The 22,894-nt window shown below is 44.8% G+C and overlaps 1 protein-coding gene across 1 annotated transcript; it reads left to right on the top strand.

Moving 5' to 3' along the window:
* Nucleotides 1-19,684: 19,684 nt before the first annotated feature.
* gsc (goosecoid) lies at nucleotides 19,685-22,894 on the top strand. The gene is made up of 3 exons (XM_052085869.1): nucleotides 19,685-20,496; nucleotides 21,648-21,907; nucleotides 22,621-22,894. Exons 1-3 carry the CDS (start codon nucleotides 20,184-20,186, stop codon nucleotides 22,765-22,767), a joined length of 720 nt encoding a protein of 239 aa, XP_051941829.1. The 5' UTR covers nucleotides 19,685-20,183; the 3' UTR covers nucleotides 22,768-22,894.

Genomic DNA, 22,894 nt, shown 5'->3' with positions numbered 1-22,894 from the left:
CTTTAGCTTTGATTGTAAATAGCCAAACATCCTTTTAAAATTACATATTTTACATTCAGAATTTGTTTAACTAAGTTTGTTGTCACTATCGTTCTTGGGTCTTTTTATATCATTTCTTTTACCTTCCGTAGACTAAATATCATGGAAAACAGAAATGTTGCTGCATATCTCAATATGATTGACACTTTTCGCTGTTAGGATCTGCTTGCATTGAGTCCAAGTGAGGCAGTAAGTCATTAGATCGAGCAAATAAAGCAATTAAAAAAAAAAGCTTGACACCTACTTTTCCCATTCATCAATTTTCAACATCACTTACAGGGTTGCGGGGGAGGGGGGAGGTGCTGGACCCTATCCCGGGTAACTTCAGGCGGAAGGCAAACTACAGCCTGAACTGGTCGATGGCCAATGGCAAAGCACATTGAGACGAACAACCATTCACACCCACATCCACACCATCACTGAGTGGGAACTGATCCAACACCGCACAAAAGTCAGGCGAGTGTGGGTTCAAGGGTTATTGGGCAGTTTCTTAAAAATGGAAACTCCACACAGGAAGGCTGGAGCCAGAATCAAACCATGCACCTCTGCACTGTGAGGCCGACACACTAACAAGTCAACAAACAGGCCGTCCTATGGTGTTACGGTATCCTGATATTGCCCAGTGAGTTATGTCCCTGTTTCTATGCCATCCATGCCAACAGAAACTAATTGTAACCAAAAAGGCTTCTGCCCGACACTAATTGACATGTGCATTCGCCAAATCTGTGAGACGTTGCAATGGAGAGGCCGCAACAGATATCATATTTTGTTATTGTTCAATACGATATGTATTGTATATATTATTACAAACAATTATTAGACTGAATGGTATTATAATTCATAGATTTAAGAGAGATACAAAAACATTCATCCCACCATAGTAAACATTATCCCACATATTTCAATGAAAAGACAATACGAACATCACACTGCTGACTGTCAAACTAGGCAGTTGAATATCGATTTAGAACCCTATCATACTTTCCGCACTATGAGGCGCACCTAAAAGCATTCAATTTTCCCAAAAGCCGACAGTGCGTGCTAGAATCTGATGCGCCCTATATATTATGTAACATCCATCCATTTTCTGATCCGCTTCTCCTCACAAGGGTCGCTGGGCGTCCTGGAGCCAATCCCAGTAGGCGGGGGACACCCTAAATGGGTTCCCAGACAATCACAGGGCACAGAGAGACGAACAACCACCTGCACTCACAATCACACCTAGGGACAATTTAGATTGTTCAATCAGCCTGCCATGCATGTTTTGGGGATGTGGGAGGAAACCGGAGTAGCCAGAGAAAACCCACGCAGGCAAGGGGAGACCATGAAAACTACACACAGGAATGCCGGAGCAGGAATCAACCCCTGGACCTCTGCACTGTGAGGCAGACATTCTAACCAGTCGACCACCGTGTCGCCCATTATTATGATGGTGATTATTATTGTAATTATTATTATCATCATTATTATCCATCCATTCAGTTTCTAATCCACCTATCCTCACGAGCTGGAGCGAGTTGTCTTTGAGCAATAGGCCGTGTACACCCTGAACTGGTTGCCAGGGCATCGCAGAGCATACAGTTAAAACAACCATTTACACTGACAATCACACCTGAGGATAATTTAGTGTTCAATTAACCTGTGGTGCATGTTTTTGTAATGTTCAAGAAAACCGGAGTACCCAGACAAAACCCACGCAGCTATGGGGAGAACATGCAAACTCCACACAGGAAGGCCGGGGTCAGAATCAAACCCCGCACCTCTGCACTGTGAGGTTGACATGCTAATCAGTCAACCACCATGACACTGTTTTCGGGCAGTAGACGGTGCACACCATGAATCGGTTGCCATTCAAACGCAGGGCACACAAGACGAACAACCATCCACACACACCAAGGGGCAATTTAGAGTGTTCAATCAGTTTGCCATGCATGTTTTTGGAATGTGGGAGGAAACCAGAGTACCCGGAGAAAACCCACGCAGGCCCGGGGAGAACATGCAAACTCCACACAGAAATGCCAGAGACCTGCCATGACCTCTGCATTGTGAGGTTGACGCGCTAACCACTAGACCACCGGGCCGCCCGTAGTGTCACATATTTCTCTTTGCATGTACAGTACAGTCATATCTCGGTTTTCGACCATAATCCGTTCCCGAAGGCTGTTCAAAAAGCGATTTGTTCGAAATCCGAAACTGTTTTATTAGCACATGATTAGGAGCTAGTACACAATGCAGAAATGACAAAAAGACAGTCACATTTGCGTGTATCACAACAAACATGTCTGCTCATAATGAATGTTACACGTGGAAGCCGAGAAGAGTAGAGAGGCATATTCGGGTTTGCCCAGTTTGGTCGAAAATCGGTTTTCGGTCGTAATCTGAGGTGCATAAATCTTGAACTTTCTGGTCGAAATCCGATTTGGTCGATAACAGACATGTTCAAAAACCGAGGTTTGATTGTATTTGTAGTGGTCAGTTTGATTCATCTGACTTTTTTTAAATGTCAGCTGCCTCTTTCTGCGTAAAGTCAATGCTGGTTTTAATTTATTGGAGTTCCCTGGTAATACTGTCAAGTCATGAATTTGTTGAGTCCATCGTCAGCTGAAATAATCCTTTAAAGTTGTCATGCTGCTGTTGCAATAGCACTTTAAACTGTTTGCCACTGACCCGGATCGTAATGGTGCTGGCACTGGCACCAGTGAGTGACACTGCCGGGGGCGCTGTTTAGCTTGGTGTTTTTGGCACTGGTGGTTCTCGCTACTAGTGCCAGATCCAATGAGTCGACCGCTGGTAGTGTTTCAACAATGGAGGACTGCGGGTGTCACGAACCGTGGTGCTGTAGCACCCCAAAAAAGCAGGCAGGAGGGAAAAGCAGGGTGAACTTGAAAAACTATATTTACAAAACACTGAGAAAACTAAATCCAGAACCAACAAAGTCCTGAAAACAACAAGAATCCAAAGTAGACAAAACCCATGGCAGACTTTGAAAAAACAAGGTGAAAGCAATACAAACAAAAATCTATGGCGGAAATAATGACCTGACCCTGAGTGAACGGGCACGGATTCCTTTTAACAGAAAATCTACTAATGACATGATGACCAACAGGTGTACGGCTGTAGGAGGAGCCCGACAGAGCCACCTGTTGGTCACAAACACATCAACCGTGACAGCAGGTTGCCGTCGCTGGGGCCAAGTCTCCACTCTCGCTTGCTTGCTCATCCGTGCAAGTTGTCAGCATAGGTTTTTAGAACGCTAACGCAATCCAAAATAAAAAGAAAAGAAAAAAAATATTTTGCCCAATCTAAACAATTACATTCAGTATCATTCAATGTCATTCCAAATCATTCCATATCATTCAGTGTCATTCAAACTTATTCCACATTTCCAATTTTTTCCATTCAGCATTTCAACATTCACATGCAATTTCAGCAGAAATTGCAGTGTCTACCTGTCGTTCTGAATTGTAATTGTGTCATAACAGTCATTGTCGATTGATTGTGCAGATTGTAAACACACTGGCATTTTGGACAATGTTCGGTTGCGAAAGCCTTCCACTTCCTGTATCTAACCAAGGCCACATTGAAACATGGAAATTACAGTTTTTGCCCATTGCTTGAACATGTTTTGCAAGACTTGGCTCACTGTGTCAAAGCAAGTAAGACACACCACAGGGAAATAAACCATTCACTCAACTGTGTCTTAAATTGAAACTTGGCTTTCAAACCCAAACAATACTTTGTCAAAATGTCATTCCGATGACAACATCATACCAACTTGCATCATATGAGTACACTGTCAGATCAGCAGCAACACACTAGTTTACTTTATTTAAAACACAGCGGTTGTTTTCACTTTTCAGGGCGGCCCAATGATCCAGTGGTTAGCACGTCGACCTCACAATGCAGAGGTCATGGTTTCAATCCCGGCTTTGGCTTCCCTGTGTGGAGTTTGCATTTTCTCTCCAGGTACTCCAGTTTTCCTCTCACATTCCAAAAACATGCATAGCAGGCTGATTGAACACCCAGAATTGTCATGAAGTTGTGAGTGTCAGCGCCGATGGTTGTTCGTCTCTGTGTGCCCTGCGATTGGCTGGCAAGCGATTCGGTGTGTCCCCTGGCAACTGCCCAAAGACGGCTAGGATAGGCTCCAGCACCCCCATGCGACCCTTGTGAGGATAAAGCGTATTGGAAAATAGATGGATTGACGGAAGCTTCTTTTTCACAATAACGAAAGGTTTACAGTTTTTCGAAGCATCACGTAGCTGTTTTATAGCATGATAACAAGTAAAGCATTCAAGGAAGCATTCGTTTATTTGAATGTTCGTCGAGCCACGGGACGCTTCGTAGTCCTTGATGGCCATAGTTAGCTCTCGAAGGCTAAAAACCTTACGCTTTTCGCGTTCCAGTTAGCGTAAGGTTTTTAGCCTTCGAGAGCTAACTATGGCCATCAAGGACTACAAAGCGTACCGTGGGTGTTTTTAGCATGATAACAGGTAAAGCATTCGAAGAAACATTTGTTTATTTGAATGTCAGTCAAGCCATAAGCAATTTACTCTGAGCAGCTAATCTGATGCTACGGATCTAGCTTCAGTATCCACACACATAGACAGTGAAGTCCCTCTTGGCCAATCGGAGGCCAGGATGATGTTCGGTAAGCCAATGGCAGAGCAGCTATGAGTATGTTGAGTCCAGGAAACTCGCAGCTGTGACGAAATAAACATCGTCCACTATGTAAACCAGTGTGGTGGTTGCTGTTGCCGTTTCCAAAAGAACCGGTCGAGGTCGCTGTTGGATAATACTTTATTGTATAGTTGTAGTGAATGTCTTCGCGAGGCTGGAGCAGAGAAAATGATTTTGTATAACGCAAAGGGGGGCTTTCGTCATATGGGAGCAGGAGAATGGGAATTGTGTTAATGCATGAACATTTTTTCACATAAGGGGGTATTTTCGCTCATGTAGGTTTCGTTCGAGAGGAGTTTCACTGTATCAGGACTCCTATTTCAAAGATGGCTTTATCTCAAAAGGAGATTCACACGCACCAAGCCCACTCTGCATAATAAGCGTGATGGTGAGTCGTATTTTTTCATGATTTTTTTTATTTGTGGCGTATCTTATTTTGAAGGCACGTTTAAACATTACCATAGCGACCAGAGATGTTGCGGCCAGATAGGACGTTCCTCGTGTCATGATTCGTGTTTATTATTATGTTTTGAAAATATCACTTTTCATACAGGTCATATCATATTATATTGTTGTATCTAGGCCGATGCATCAAAATATTGTCTGATATGAAACCGGTCCGTGGGGCAAAAAAGTTGGGCGACCTCTGTCTTATGACATGGTATAACAAAATTGGTCGAATGTCATCAGGAAAAAAATAGTCCTTGCATGGTCTTTTTTGACCACGTCCTCTCTTTCTCTGTCTTCCTTTGCCTCAAACTCTCCCTGCCTCCAGGCTTGTAAAGTGGTTTAACAGAGTCCTTTTTGTAGCTGGGTGATTGGTGTTCAATTTTGGAAGTATTTCCATTTAAACAATGTGTGTTATATTTCGAATGGATGTGTTTTCCCAATGGTGCTCTGAGATTTCATTTTTCAACTGTCTGGTGTCTGAAATAGTGTGTAGTGTGCAGGGGCAAGTGTGTTACAGAATTGCAATTAAAGCACAAAGCAGCACTTTTGTTGAAAGTATAGCGACAGCAACTTCAAGTCATGTTCCTTGGAATTAAGCATGTGTCTAGAGTGTTCAAGCAATGGACAAAAACTGAAATAGGATATGGGGCGTTTGATTTGCGGATGGCCGTGCATGTTGACTGAATTTGTGTGAGTGTTTTTGACAGGGGTTTAATACTCCGGCCTTATAAAAGTAGGATTAAGACTGTTTACACAATGAGGAGTGGCTGGTGTGGAAGGATTTGCGACTAATTCCACTCTGTCATCTAGTGGATATTAAGGATGACTTCTCTTTAAAATATTTGTAAAGCACAATGATACCGTTGTGGTATGAGCTTAATTTATGAGGGCTAAACTGACCATGTTAATTGTCTCATGTCAGTCTGCTTAAACCTCCGTCCGGGGTTTTACAGATCCCTGGCTTGGTCAAACATGGATCTCCATTCCTCAGCCTTGCCGAATGTGTGTGTGTGTGTGTGTGTGTGTGTGTGTGTGTGTGTGTGTGTGTGTGTGTGTGTGTGCGTGTGCGCACGCGCGGCCGCTGAAAACAACACAGAAGTACAGCCCATTGGTGCAATACCCTTGGTTATTGTGCAAACACACACAGAAGCATATTTTGCCCTTGTTGTGGATTGGTTCCGCTGTTTGCACCTGTAATGGATTAAGCGAGGACCCCAGCTAGTAGCTTAACAGAGTTAAGTTTTTAGATTGAGTTTCACAGAAGGGTGGAACCTACACAGGCCAGGTGCTGCATGGGTAATACCTCCCAGTGCTCAACAATCTGGTTCTGTTTCAGAACTACTTTCTGCTCCACTTCCTCTGCTGCCCTGGGTCTTGGTAGTGTGCCATCACACTTGGTATTCATCAGACCTCTCAAGGTAGATGAGGCAGGCTGCAAATGACTAAGACCCTGCATGTACCTTGTAATGGAATGACTCCAGACTGCGGGTGGAAGGGCAAATTTTAATTGAAGGTCAATTTTAGTAGTTCTGCGTAAAAATTAACCTATTTCAGTTAGCCAAGCACCAACTCAAAACAGACACGAACAGCGGTGATTTCTATTAAAATCTGTTTCCGAATTCTCAACCAGGCCTCTTCAAAATGTCAGTACTATGTCCTGTCTAAAAACTCTAAAGGATAATGAATACCACATAAACGACAATGTAGTCAAAGGTCAAATTAGTATATGTTTCATATAAAACGAGATATTATTGTTGCATGTTATTGTTACTGGAAAATAGCCAGCACTCTAGCAGTTTTAATTTTTCTCCGATACTATCCAATAATGGCGGCCCGGTGGTCAGGTTGTTATCTGGAGAAACCCCACGCAGGCCCGGGGAAATCATGCAAACTCCACACAGGAAGGCCAGAGCCAGGATCAAACCCACGACCTCTGCACTGTGAGGTCAACGCGCTAACCATTGGACCACCAGGCCACGCTCCTTCCCCCCCCCCCCCCCCCACCCTCTCTCTCTCTCTCTCTCTCTCTCTCTCTCTCTCTCTCTCTCTCTCTCTCTCTCTCTCTCTCACACACACATGCATCCCATCCCTTATCTGATCCACTTAGCCTCACAAGGATGGACTGGCGCTTATCCCAGCTATCTTCGGGCAACAGACAGGGTACACCCTGAACTGGTTGTCAGGGCCAATCGATCTATCTATATTGCCAATATTGTCCAATAAAGATTTACAGAGTAATGGCAAATATTGCTGCTTGTAAAAGAGAGTAAATTATATAATTATGTAAAGTGCGGGTTCATGATTCTACAATACTGTCGAGAAACCAGTCCGGTTTCTTGTGATAGATTTACATCAGCCAAGAGTTTATTTGAATTTCTTGAAAATCGGAGCCGTGCTCAGTATTGCCTATGTAAAAAAATGGCATATTTCAGTCCCTGTAATGTATAAATGTGTTTCTGATTCATGACATGACACATGGTCAGACAGCAGGCAATATGTATGAGTGTTTTTCCTTGATCCCACCCCATGACCTGTGATCAGTAATTACCAAGATTGCCTGATGGATGCTGAGTAAAATGAATGATTGATGAACACTAAGAGAAAACAGCTGGGCCATTTCAGCCGCATGACAGCACATTAACACCGAACAAAAATATCTTAAGTAGATTTGACAAAGGGAGTGTGTATTTTGTCATGTGGGGGAGTAGGCGACTGTAAATGGGGGTTGACTGCGTGGTCCCGGGCAAGTATTCCCACCCTGAAATGAGATGATGTCATAGATTGCAGTCTCATTGGAAATATCTCTTATGCGTCTTGCTAGCAAGAGATATTTTGGAGAGATATTTTTTAAAATGCTGCTTAATAAACTAACTGGCTATGAAGATGTCTTTCTTAGTTGTCAATGTATTTCAAAAAAATTCCAGATTTATAGCTTTAATGTGAGCTGAATGGTTTTGTGTGTGCACCCCTGTAATCCATCTATCCATCCATCCATCCATCCATTTTTGGAGCCGCTTATTCTCACAAGGGTCGCGAGGGATGCTAGAGCCCATCCCAGCTGTCTTCGGGCAGCAGGCGGGGGACACCCCGAAATGGTTGCCAGCCAATCACAGGGCACACACAGAAACAACCATTCCCGCTCACAGTCACACCTTGGGACAATTTTAAATGCTCCATTAACCTGTCGCGGATGTTTTTGGAATGTGGGAGGAAACGGGAGTAAAAATCATAAATGCATGCAAATTGCAAACTGAATCATACATGATGAAATATACCATAGTTACAATAATGTATTCTTACCTGAAAACAGGTTTTATTTACAGAGAAAATTATGAATGTAAACACTCAATTAATGTCACGCCCATCTTTTCAAACAGCTACAACTCTGAATGTTATGACTATGTAGACTCTGTCATGTTTTGCATGATGGTAGAGGACCCAAAAAAAGAGTGGACTGAAGAAAAACAAAATCCAAAACAAACAAAATCATAATGACATTATGACCAACGGGTGCGACACTGTAGGAGAAGTCCTCCAGTGCCACCTGTTGGTCAAAAAGAGAATAATCATAAAAAAATACAATTCCCTCAAGGGACTGATCCCAGAAATGTCACGCAATGGCGGCCGCAGGACGTATGTCGCCTGGACAGGAACAGGTGACGGGCGCATGATGTGCTCCGCCAGGAACCTGAATGAGTGATGGCTGCATGACAAAAACTCCAGTTTCCTCCCACATTCCAAAAACATGCGTGGCTGGCTGATTGTACACTCTAAATTGTCCCTAGGTTTGAGTGTGAACGCGGATGCTTGCTCGGCTCTGTGTGCCATGCGATTGGCTAGCAACCGATTAAGGAAATACCCGGCCATCTGCCCGAAGACTGTCAGGATAGGGCCCAGCTGGGCACTTACAAACTACAGTGAGTTTAAAAAACGTTTGGGGACACTCGCGTAGATCTGCAGCTCAGTGAATAGGCACTACATTGGTGAGTAAATGAATTTTATTTTACATTTCTTCTTGTCATTTTATTTCATTCATATTAAATTCACCCATGGCGAACAGGTCCTAGGTGAACACTAAGAGAAAACAGCCAGACAAAGCATGGCTCACAAAGCCCCTTATGAAAAATAAAATCGATGGTACAGTGCACTCCGCTTAATAGAACACCGGTTAATAGAGTAATCCGCTTAATAGAGCAAAAGGCTGTGGAACGGATTTGCCTAATGCAATTTCCTATAAAGATACTGCGCTTAGTAGAACAGATCTCCGCTTAATAGAACAGGCCGTAAGTAATGAACATTGTAAACTAGTGGTTTTCGAAGTGTAGCTATCGCGATACTGTACCACTATCGCGAGAAAACGCGGTAGTTCTAGCCGTATACAGTAACAGGTAGCACGCGTCACTCCACACATAGACATACGCACGTCACAATGGCTTCAACTTCATTCAAGAGACGAGAGAGAGACGAAGTGTAGCTATCGCGATACTGTACCACTATCGCGAGAAAACGCGGTAGTTCTAGCCGTATACAGTTACAGGTGGCACGCGTCACTCCACACATAGACACACGCACGTCACAATGGCTTCAACTTCATTGAAGAGACGAGGGCTATCACCTGCGGATAAGAAGGACATACTCAGACGATACGATGCATTGCCGGATTCTCAGAAGGTACGCCCGCGGTTTCCAGGACTTCCCTCTTATCCAGCGCATTGAGAGGGAAGTCAACCGCAAAATTACGGACTCCTGTTTCCAGACAAAAGTAACGAAATTTTTCTCGTGATTTGAGATGTTTGACTGAAGTTGATTAAAGTTGTTGTTTTGTTGTTTGATTAAAGATATGGACGTCCATAGTCGAAATATCTCTTCTAACTCGTCAGCAGGGGGTTTTCTGCGTGCATAACTTGGTCGTGACGTGTCTGAAGGTGTACCTAATAAAGTGTCTAATAGAAACCCCGCTTAGTAGAACAGAAGCGCTTCGGCCCAATGGTGTTCTATTAAGCGGAGTGCACTGTACTCAGTTTCCCTTGCCCGGACGTCACCGGGGCCCCCCTCTGGAGCCAGGCCTGGAGGTGGGGCTCGTTGGCGAGCGCCTGGTGGCCGCGCCTACACCCATGGGGCCCGGCCGGGCTCAGCCCGAAGAGGCAACGTGGGTCCCCCTTCTCATGGTCTCACCACCCGTGGGAGGGGTCAAAGGGGTCGGGTGCAATGCGAGCTGGGCGGCAGCCAAAGGCGGGGACCCTGGCGGTCCGATCCTCGGCTGCAGCAGCTAGCTCTTGGGACATGGAATGTCACCTCTCTGGCAGGGAAGGAGCCCGAACTGGTGTGTGAGGCAGAGAAGTTCCAACTGGATATAGTCGGACTTGCCTCCACACACAGCCTAGGTTCTGGTACCAGTCCTCTCGAGAGGGGTTGGACTCTCTTTCACTCTGGAGTTGCTCACGGTGAGGGGCGCAGAGCAGGTGTGGGCATACTTATTGCCCCCCGGCTCAGTGCCTGTACATTGGGGTTCACACCGGTGGACGAGAGGGTTGCATCCCTCCACCTGCGGGTGGGGCGACAGGTCCTGACTGTTGTTTGTGCATATGCACCAAACAGCAGCTCAGCATACCCACCCTTTTTGGAGTCCTTGGAGGGTGTGCTGGAGAGTACTCCTGCTGGGGACTCCCTTGTTCTACTGGGGGACTTCAATGCTCACGTGGGCAATGACAGTGAGACCTGGAGGGGCGTGATTGGGAGGAACGCCCCCCCCGAACATAACTCGAGTGGTGTTTTGTTATTGGACTTCTGTGCTCATCACGGACTGTCCATAACGAAGGCAGCTGACGGGTATCGACTGGCCAAGCGGAACGCAGCTTTGGTGGTCGCCGAGGCAAAAACCCGAGCATGGGAAGAGTTCGGTGAGGCCATGGAAGCCGACTTCCGGACGGCTTCGAGGAAATTCTGGTCCACCATCCGACGTCTCAGGAGGGGGAAGCAGTGCACCACTAACACTGTGTACAGTGGGGAAGGGGCGCTGCTGACTTCGACTCGGGGCGTTGTGAACCGGTGGGCAGAGTACTTCAAAGACCTCCTCAACTCCACCAACACGCCTTCCTTGGAGGAAGCAGAGCCTGGGGACTCTGAGGTGGGCTCTGCTATCTCTGTGGTTGAAGTCACCGATGTGGTTAAAAAGCTCCTCGGTGGCAAGGCCCCAGGGGGGAATGGGATCCGCCCGGAGTTCCTCAAGGTTCTGGATGTTGTGGGGCTGTCCTGGTTGACACGCCGCGTGGTCAACGGGGAGAGTGCCTCTGGATTGGCAGGCCGGGGTGGTAGTCCCTCTTTTTAAAAAGGGGGACCGGAGGGTGTGTTCCAACTACAGAGGGATCACACTCCTCAGCCTCCCTGGTAAGGTCTATTCAGGGGTGTTGGAGAGGAGGGTCCATCAGGAAGTCGAGCCTCAGATTGAGGAGGAGCAGTGTGGTTTTCGTCCCGGCCGTGGAACAGTGGACCAACTCTACACCCTTAGCAGGGTTCTCGAGGGTATGTGGGAATTCGCCCAACCAGTCTACATGTGTTTTGTGGACTTGGAGAAGGCGTTTGACCGTGTCCCTCGGGGAGTTGTGTGGGGGGTGCTTTGTGGGTATGGAGTACCGAACCCCCTGATACGGGCTGTTCGGTCACTATACCACCGATGTCAGAGTTTGGTTCGCATTGCCGGCAGTAAGTCGGAATCGTTTCCAGTGAGGGTAGGACTCTGCCAAGGCTGCCCTTTGTCACCGATTCTGTTCATAACCTTCATGGACAGAATCTCTAGGTGCAGCCGAAGCGTTGAGGGGGTCCGTTTTTTGGGGCCTCAGTATTGCATCCCTGCTTTTTGCAGATGATGTGGTGCTGTTGGCTCCTTCAAACAGGGCTCTCCAACTCTCACTGGAGCGTTTCGCAGCCGAGTGTGAAGCAGTTGGGATGAAAATCAGCACCTCCAAATCTGAAACCATGGTCCTCAGTCGGAAAAGGGTGGAGTGCTCCCTCCGGGTCGGGGAGGAGATCTTGCCCCAAGTGGAGGAGTTTAGGTATCTTGGGTTCTTGTTCACGAGTGAGGGCAGGACGGAGAGAGAGATCGACAGGCGGATCGCTGCAGCGTCTGCTGTGATAGCGGACGTTGTATCGGTCTGTCGTGGTGAAGCAGGAGCTGAGCCAAAGGGCGAAGCTCTCAATTTACCGGTCGATCTACGTTCCAACCCTCATCTATGGTCACGAGCTATGGGTCGTGACCGAAAGAACGAGATCCCGGATACAAGCGGCCGAAATGAGTTTTCTCCGCAGGGTGTCCGGGCTCTCCCTTAGAGATGAGGTGAGAAGCTCGGTCATCCGGGAGGGGCTCCGAGTCGAGCCGCTTCTCCTCCACATCGAGAGGAGCCAGATGAGGTGGCTTGGGCATCTGATTCGGATGCCTCCTGAACGCCTCCCTGGTGAGGTGTTCCGGGCATGTCCCCGAGGAAGACCCAGGACACGCTGGAGAGACTATGTCACCCAGCTGGCCTGGGAACGCCTCGGGATCCCCCGGGGAGAGCTGGAAGAAGTAGCTAGGCAGAGGGAAGTCTGGGCTTCCCTGCTAAAGCTGTTGCCCCCGCGACCCGGCCCCGGATAAGCGGTAGAAGATGGATGGATGGATGGATGGATGGATGGATGGATGGATGGATGGATGGATGGATGGATGGATAAATCACCTTTTTATTTTTGACAATATCTATAAATTTAGTTTCCTGCTCTTAATTGTGAATGCATACTTGATGGTTTTAAATGCTCATGAAATTAAGTGCTGCTTGACGAGCCTATGCTCTATTGTTGTCATGTATGTGACGCCACTGAAGGCCTAAGGTTGAAATGCACGGCCCGCCACTGACGCCGAATTTGATGGAGTCAATATGCTCACAGTTCACCGCTGGCCACGTATCATCAGGATTCTCAATCACATAATCACCCAGCCGCACTAATGTTGCTCTTCAGAAAGTAATCAACGAGGTGGGGGTGGGGGGTGACAAAAAAAAAATGTCTGTCTTTGTGCGCCTGGTCCACTGGTCCATGGACTGGTGATTCTGGACCATTACTGTATACTGTATGTCACCATGGCTGGACTTGGTCATGATGTTACATTTGAGTTGTGGAGGTATAGTTTACTGTCCCCCAACAAGTCTGGCAACACATCTGACAAAATAGTCATTCACTCACCACTGTCCCCCACCGCTCACTCCACGCCAATTACCCAATCAGAAGAACCTCGACACAAGTAATATCAGTCAAAGCATTGGGGGACATGATTACAACTTTGGCCAAACAAATCAGAGACGATATCTTGGTCGGCCTTAGGACTATACCCAGCTAAGTATGTTCCGGCCTCAGCCTTCCCCCTTGGGTCACTCAGTCGATTTTTGATATATTGAAATGTAACCTCAGTGAGATGTCACACTCCGACTTGCCTATGAAATATTTTTCAAGCACTAATCCTAATGTGGGTGAGAGTGCCATGAACTACTGGATTCGCTTTAAAGCCAAGGTTTACAAATGTGTGGGCACATACAAAATGTTTTGTTTGTGTCTGGGTTTGTTCTATGTTGCATACAGCTGCAAACACTTGCAAAGGTGTTCGACAGAAATACACAGTTTTCAAATGATTTTTTCTTCCATCCATCCATTTTATCGATCCACTTGATCCTCACAAGGGTCGCTGGGGTGCTGGAGCTTATCCTAGCCATCTTTGGGCAGTAGGCAGGGGACACCCTGAACCGGTTGCCAGCCAATCGCAGGGCACACACAGACGAACAACCATCCACGCTCACACTCACAACTAGGGACAATTTAGAGTGTTCAATCAGCCTGCAATGCATGTTTTTGGAATGTGGAAGGAAACCAGTGTACCCAAAGAAAACCCACACAGTTTTTCTTGTCACCATCAAATTTTGAACATTTTAAAAATTTATTCATGACAAGAAGAACTATTTTAGACCATTTAAATTATTATTGAACATCAGTGGCGGGTGGGTGAGTTTTGGACCTGGAGCTTCAGTGGGTATTTAGTGATAAAAAAAAAACACTACATAACTATGTTCACACTGCAGAGCATGTTACTAAACTGTTCTAAAAACACCTTCGCAAATTCACAGAAGATTGTCTGTATAGTCTCCCTTCCAGGTACTCTCAAACGCACCTATCAAGAGGAATGTGGCATGAAAGAAGAGAATTTCACGTATTTGAGGATGTGACTGAAAAGAATAAAACACAGTGACCTTTATCTTCCAATAGAGCATCTCAAGCTTGCCCCATGGACCGGTTTAATGTCAGACAATATTTTCAGTGACCGGCCGGATAAATACAACAATATAAGATGATGTGACCTCCATGAAAACTGTGGTATTTTCTAAACATAATAAACACAAATCATGACACGAGGAACGCCCTGTCTGGCTGCAACACTCTCTGGTCGCTATGGTAATGTTTACACGGGCCTTCAAAATAAGATACGCCACAAAACAAAAAGTGCATGAAAAAAACGACTCACCATTGCCGCTGATTATGCAGAGTGGGCTTGGTGCGTGTGAATCTCCCGTTGCGATAAAGCCGTATTTGAAATAGGACTCCTGATACTGTCTATTAAATGTAGCCTTCTCTTTCTTGAAAGTCATAGGCTGCTCTCTGTCTCCTTGCTGGGCCTTTTCCCCTTCCCGAAAAAACTTTTCAAAGACGTTTGTTTTTTATGCAGTCACCTATCATGTGACAGAAGCGTGCATTCACCTGCATCAAGAGTGACATACGGGAGACTGATGTAACAGAGAATCCGGTAATTTTTTAAAATAAAACATCTATCAGATTCCGAAATGAATAAAATGGAAGAAATGTAAGTTATTTATTCTTTCTGTGCGGCCTGGCACCAAATGACCAACAGACCGGTACCAGTCCGCGGCCCGGCGGTTGGGGACCCCTGTCATAAGATGTGGCCTGACTATGACTTAGGATGGGCAGAGTGTACTTCGTAATCTCAGCCGTTTTACGGTTTCATCCATAATAAAGACATTCCAATTCGAAAACAGGTATGTCTTCACTCCTGATACTGTTGAATAAATGTAGCCTTCTTTTTCTTGGATGAACATAGTAGAGCCCTCTTCTGCGTTCTGGCTGGGCCTTTTCCACTTTCCAAAGAAATTTTCCAAAGACTCCTTGATGGTGTTGCCACCTCCAACATCAGACAGAAGACAGAGGCCTCAACAGACAAATGGTGCAATCTTCACAGATGTCAAACCAAGGCACAACAACTAACGTCAAGGAGCTTTCTCAGCCATGTCCAATACCTGAACAAAATCACAGAAGGAAACAAGACACTAGCTCTGGTTGGAAAAGCTGCAAAAGGAACCCCCACCACTTGACATACAGGTACCACCTACTGAGGAACTCCCTCCTAGCTCAGAATCACCTGAGAGTAAGATGTGGACAATCCAGGGTTGCTCAAAAACACAGGTGTCAAAGTCCAGTCCTCGAGGGCCTGCATGTTTTCCATGTCCCCCTGCTGCAACACACCTGGTTCAAATAATCAGGATCATTATCAGGCTCATTTAGAGCTTGCTGATGAGCTAGCTGATCATGACACCTATGCTCTAAAACAAAGGTGTCAAACGCCGGTCCTCAAGGGCCGTTTCCCTGCATGTTCCATCATGCCTCAAGATTACAGTTGCTTGAGACATACCTTGCTGAGATCAAACAATGGATGACTCTTAATTTTTTGCTTCTTGACTCCAATAAAACCGAGATGATTATTATTGGCCCTGCTCCACACCGACACCTATTCAAGGACACCAATCTCAGGCTTGATAAATGTACGATTTCCCAAAGTGATTCAGCAAAAAAATCTCAGTGTTATATTTGATTCAACGCTCCCTTTTCAAATGCACATTACAAATATAACTAGAACTGTGTGGGTGGTGGGAGGGCTGTTCACCTTTGCAATATCACTAAGATACGTCCCATTTTATCTCCTGGTGATGCAGAAATGATAATTCATGTGTTTGTTACATCGCACCTCTATTATTGCAATGTATTGCTCTCTGGTCTTCCAATGTCCAGTGTCCAGTGTCAAAAGCTTTCAGTGCGTACAAAATGCCGCAGCGAGACTCTTGACGAAGACAAGAAAGTTGGATTACATTCACACAATACTAGCCAACTTGTATGGGCTTCTGGACACTTTCAGATATGATTTCAAGGTTTTGCTGCTATGAAATAATATACAGCTGAGCACCTTCCCGTCTCGTTGACTTAGTGAGAGCGTATGTTCTGCAACCAACACTTTGTTCACAACACACTGATCTTTTTTGTGATTCCGAGAGCCAAAAAGAAGTCTGTAGATTTCTCGAATGTGTTTTCGGCTCTAGTGCCTAGGAATGTCCTACCCACGGAAATTAGAGCAGCTACCTCAGTTGAAATGTTTAAGACCCCGATCTAAGACTTTTCTGTATACTCTTAGATTCGTTTGTTGTATTTGGAACAAAACTCTCTCTCGGGTGCGAAGAGTGGCTGTCAAAAGTGATAGAATGTTTTGTGGGCTTCCCCTGCTTAATTTGCTGTGTTATTACTGGTCGAAAAATGTAGACAAATTAATTGAATGGTATATACAGGGGCCCCAACTCTAGTTAGGCCCCGTTTCTTAGTGTTTTGTCCGAATGAAATAAAACTTTGGCCATAACTAGTTTATTATATTCAAAACATCACATCAAAACACTAGGGTATTTGGCCTTTTTTTCTCCGTTCTACAGCATATGTTCTAGATGGCCTCCATTTAGCTCCGTGCATTTCTTGAGGCACAGCACAAATTTGTCCATGACGTTCTTACAGACTGAATTGGTAATGGCTCTCATCTCCTCCCTGATGGCTTTCTTGAGTTCCGTGATGGTTCTGGGTTTCCCTGCATAGACTCTGTCCTTAAGATAGCCCCAAAGAAAAAAATCTGGGGGGCTAGGCTAATGGGGTGCCCACTCAAAATCAGTCTTGAGACTGATCACTCAGCCTCCGAAGTTCTCTTTCAGCCAATCTCGGGACAGGTTTGAGGTGTGAGAACTTGCTCCGTCTTGCTGGAACCAGAAATCTCGGCCAGAGGCATCATTGGACCAATTTTCATCGTAGAATCTGACGCAGCAGTGACAGTCACCAAGGAGCGTTATGTGGAGGTCCTCAAAACCTTCAAGAATGAGCTCCAGACCATCTACCCGTCGCTCATGAGCAAGTTCTGGTTCCAGCAAGAAGAGTGATCAGTCCAAATGTGGTTTTAACCACATTTCCCGTATACAAATGACATTCGGTCTTTCATTCAAATCTTGAAAATATTTTTTTAATTCTTGTTCACTTTGTATAAAACTTCCAGCATTCGACTAAAGAATGAGCAATGACCATGAAGTATTTAACCAATTTGGGACTCTTCATATTTAGCACTTAATATTTCGTGAATGCCATCAGCTTAAGCAACAGTGCCCCAAACATTATTAGCCGCTTCTATGACTGATCTAATCCTGTCACTTTTTCGAGTATGTTACATTAGCAAATTTGCTACAGCATAGAAAAATGGTAAAAATGATTTTCCCAATCAATATAGTCTCTTTTGAAAGTTTTGTTTTCCATTCACAAAAGCCCAGAACTAGGCGAGACCACTGCTCTGATAAGTATCCGTTCGGAACAAAGGTTATCAACTAGTTTTGCTCTTTGATGAATGATGAAATCAAAAAGTAAATATGTGATAAGGATGCGTTTCATATGCCAAGACATCATGGAAAAAAATATATATACAGTCATTACGATTTAAACCATAACATTACATAAACAACAAACAACTAATGAGTGTTCACCGCATTTTCCTCTCTGATATCACAAGGAAATGATTGCGGGTGGTGACGCATTGTTTGGCAACATCTTACCTTTGATATCCATTGCATTGTTGTGTTGACAAATTCAGAAAAGATACAAGTCCTTATTTTCAAATAACTGATTGCTGAAATTGTATGTTTTGTCCGCCTGGCCATCACTGGCTGCAGATGATCACATTACATTGCTTGTCCAATCAGTGCTGTAGGAAATTTAGTTCGTGCAGTAGTCAACGTGTGACTGTTGTGATACTATATTGTCTGATTTTTTTTAGAATGTTTTAATACATGCTATGTCAAGCAAAAAAAGAAAAAAAAAACAAGTGGTGGGACGAATATGGAGCACATGGATTCACATGTGGTCAATCCCATTCACATGGGACTCAGCATCTGTCTTGCCAAGTTGAGCAACTCTAGCCTCGCACTGGCAAAACTGAAGGAACACTTCTTGGATTTTAATTTGTCAGTAATGAAGGGTTCGATGGATGTGCATCTGAATTGGTTGGGTTCGGTACCTCTAAAAAGGTTAAGAACCACTGCTCTAAATTAATTGTCCAGAGGAGTGTGAGCGCAGATAGTTGTTGTCAATGTGTACCCTGCGATTAGCTGGAAACTAGTTCAGGGAGTCCACCGCCTACAGCCCAAAGACAACTGGGAGAGGCTCCAGCACGCCCTGCGACCCTTGTGAGGATAAACGATTAAAAAAATGGATGGATGCTTTGTAGTTGTTTGGAAATACATGTATGCGCATTTTGAGAGTTTTTTTGGAAGCAGTTTTCAACACATTGTGAGGCAGAGCAATTTTACGAACATCCCAATTAAGGAAACAACACTGAATCTTCAATTTGTTTGCCAGCATCCAGTGTGTTAAGACCTCGTACAGCGCCAATCAGCAACAGATCATTCAGAATTGAACTGAGAAACCACGTTCCTGCGCAATCTTGCACGTTCCTACACTAACGCACTCACACTCACGCACACACGCGCGCGCACACCACTCAGTCAATGTTGATTGGGGTAAATAAGATCTCCTTTTTTCCCAACTGAATAGAGGCGATAATGGGCCGTTATCTTAGCCCAGTGGGGGTGGGGTGGGGTGGGGTGGGGTGGGGGCGTGGGGTTATGCGTTGTTGACCTGCGTCGATGAGCTACCGTGAGGAGGAAATGTTCTGATATGCTCCCTGCAGAGAAGGGAGAGGAGGGAGGATAATGAGATGAACCTTCGGTATCATTCTCATGTCTAACATGGGCATAAGATTACCACGAAGAGATGATCATGAAGAGAAGCAAATACGTTCGTTTAGTTTGTAGCTGCGGGGTAGCTTAATTGTTTGAATTACATCAGTTTTTGATTTGTTTGTAATAAAAATACAATATCCCACTGCATAATAAGAACAGACGAGGGCTACTGTTTACCCGAGCGTGACTGGGAACAGTAACAGCAGAGTAAAAAAAATCCCGCCTCCAGAATTGGTTTTGTTTTATTAAAGCGAAACCGTGGAGTCTTAATGAGGTTTTCCAAATACGTTGTCAAATGCTGCTGCATACAGATACTGTAACAACAACGTTGACCATATTTGTATCTCTAAAAATGTAAATGTCTCTATTAAATGTCATAAATTCCCACCAAAAAAAAAAAACATAAGTGTTAAATGCATCAAAAATAAAATTTTATGTAATCTAATGTTTTCCATTCTCGGTGTGTTTCAGTCTAATTGTCATCCAGAAATGAGTAATCGGCTTAATTGATTGTGTTTACAACTACGCTTTAACTCAGCGAAATATTTAGAAAAGTCTACAAAACACGCGGACCTTAATTGAATTAGTTCTCAATACACAGGCGGTTCACACCACAAATGAAGTGCTTATCCTGTCGCTAATTCGTGACGTCACTACAGTATATAGTCAGCCTTTCTCACAGCCGGTCCCATTCAAAGCAACAGTCTGCGTTCTCCAGAGCACCGTGCCTCGCGAATACAAAGGGGGAAAGTTCCATCCAGAGTCACCATGACACAGATTTAGTCGCCCCACTCCACCCCCTCGGAAACACGTAATTGTTTGTTTGATTTCACTTTTTTTTTTTATTCAACTTTCGTAAATTCTCCTCTCCCGATCACCAGCCACTGCGCCAGGGTGATGCCCGCCGGGATGTTCAGCATCGACAGTATCCTGTCCGGACGGCCGAGCTGTAAGGAGCCGCTTCTACTCCACCGGAGCGGGCCAGTCGTGCTGCCTGGGGGTCTTAATGACTCTTTTTACACCGACTACAACGGATTGTACGCCGCCACATGCGGCCCACAAGGCCCCGGAGTTCAGTCGGTGAGCGGAACCAGAGGAGGATATAACGGCTATTACTATGGGCAGCTACACGTTCAAGGCACCGGAGGACTGCCGTGTTGTGCTGCGGTGCACAGCCTGAGCCCACAGCAATGCCCCTGCATCACGCCAGGTACGACATTTCGCACCTCTGCTTTCTTGAAATTGCGTCGTCTGAATGAATTGTCCTGAATTGCGATTGTTTGGCCTGCAGTAAACGTAATGTTGTCTCTAATTAAAAGTGTAGTAAGCGATTTTTCGGCACGTCTCCCTCCAAGTGAACGCAGTTAGTTCTTTGGTGACTGTTTCAAAAAATGTTCTCTTGAAATGGCTATTTCCATGACATTCTTCAATGGACCTGTCGAAATAGATTCATTAGAAATACCGTGTACGTAGGCATTTAAGTTTGCGCGAAACAATAAATGGAAAAAAAGAGAACGTTTTTTTTTCCCACCCGAGATTTGTCATTTGGCCTGATACAATGGCATACGAAAATTGACGGAAATTGAAACGTAAAATTGAGACTGGTGTTAAATGCGCCTAAACCAGGGACCAACCGAAGCCAGCCCAATTGCTGCGCCGAATGGAATCTGCTTCACACTGGTTAATGCGAGAATGATACATGATTACGTCATGTCCCTTTTTCCATTACATTATTGAACAAGGTTGCTATTGTTTTGTCAACATGAACTCTGTGCATTCCAGCGATTGTCTATAGCAGGGGTGCCCAAACTTTTTGGATCGAAGATCTACTTTTCGATCAACTAACCTCACGGGATCTACCCTTACCGGCGCGCGCACGCACACACACACACACACACACAAATTTAAGATTTACCTGCTTTATTTTATTTTTTAAATACATTTTTAGTGAAAATGAGACTGATAAGATGATTAGTGTGCAGTGTATATTAACACAAAAAAATATATTGCTAATATGTACAAAGACACACAAATGGTTGTTTGTTTTTTTTCTTCTCGACACTCCTCGGATCTACTTGGGACCTGTCTTAGATCTACCGGTAGATCAGGATCTACCTAATGGGCACCCCTGGTCTATAGACTCGTAGTTTATGCCGATCACATAAATGACATAAAATATGTAAATAGCATTATGTAATTTAAATAGTCCGTTCGGCCAAAACACATCTCTTGATATTACACTACTGGTACAATCACATTCGGTCAGCCTCGGCATATTGCAAGAGTTGATATGTTCATAATACTGTAACCAGTGTGTTGTCCCGTCATGACCCCGTGTCCCTCTTGCATTTTGCCTCGCAGCCTATGACAGTCCGGGATCGGTGTTGGTTTCCCCAGTGCCGCACCACATTATGTCCTACGTGAATATGGGCAACTTTTCTCGGAATGAGCTGCAACTCCTCAACCAGCTCCACTGCCGTAGGAAGCGACGGCATCGAACCATTTTCACTGACGAGCAACTGGAGGCTTTGGAAGGCCTCTTCCAAGAGACCAAATACCCCGACGTCGGCACCCGGGAACAACTTGCTCGCAAGGTTCACCTCCGGGAGGAGAAGGTCGAGGTCAGAGGAGTCCCTTTTCGTATTTTTTTTTCTCCACAATTTGCAATTTTACATTTATTCGTGCGCGCGAACATTGGCATCTGCTTCACTCATTTTGCGAACGGAGAAGTTCGTTTGAATGCGCTTCAATGTTTGCCTCTGTCAAAGTATGCTTATCAATGATTGATTAAAGTGTACCCTAAAATTTAAATCATAACGATTCCAATGAAAACGTACTGTATAGATTTACGGTGATTGCGTAAACACAAGACGACAGTGGCGACAGCGATTAGATGTATCTTGATTCGAAAACAGCAATCTAAATTCCCGGGGGGGGGGGGGGTATTTTTTTGTGATGAACCTGGGTGCATAGGAAAGATTTGCGGCATGAACGATTTGAGGCTGGTGAACATGAGAACATGAGTGAACAAAATAGACTACTGAGAATAAAAACTGATCTTTGTAGTTTTTAAAATACTGATTTCCGTTCCCTCTAAAAGGCATTATTAGGCTACTATTACTGTAGTTTTTACTTTAACTGGGCGAATTCAATAAACCCAGAGATTTTGTTTGTATTTACAAAGCAAAAATAAAACGAATCGAGATCATTTTCCACATATTTTGAATACGGTTATTAAGAATGATATGGCTTGTTGTGTAAAACAACAAAAACTAGGGTCCATCATTAAAATAAATGACAAAAGATTGCTATTAAAGTGATGCTTTCTTACCAGGTTTGGTTCAAAAACAGACGGGCCAAATGGAGGAGGCAGAAAAGGTCGTCATCGGAGGAATCAGAGAACACTCAAAAATGGAACACAACGAAAAAAACTTCCGCGGGGAAAACCGAGGAGAAAAAAAGTGAAGTGGACTCGGACTGAATTCAAAACGATCGAACCATGCGTAGTTTGCTTGGACGGGTGATGGTGGTGGATGGTTTGTGTTGCACAGATGTACAGTTCCCACTTGTGTCATGATGCGTTGTCTATTTATATCTAATTTAAGTTT

Source organism: Hippocampus zosterae, chromosome 14 (assembly GCF_025434085.1).
Source record: "Hippocampus zosterae strain Florida chromosome 14, ASM2543408v3, whole genome shotgun sequence".
NCBI lineage: Eukaryota > Metazoa > Chordata > Actinopteri > Syngnathiformes > Syngnathidae > Hippocampus > Hippocampus zosterae.
This window is presented reverse-complemented; position numbering and strand designations above follow the sequence as displayed.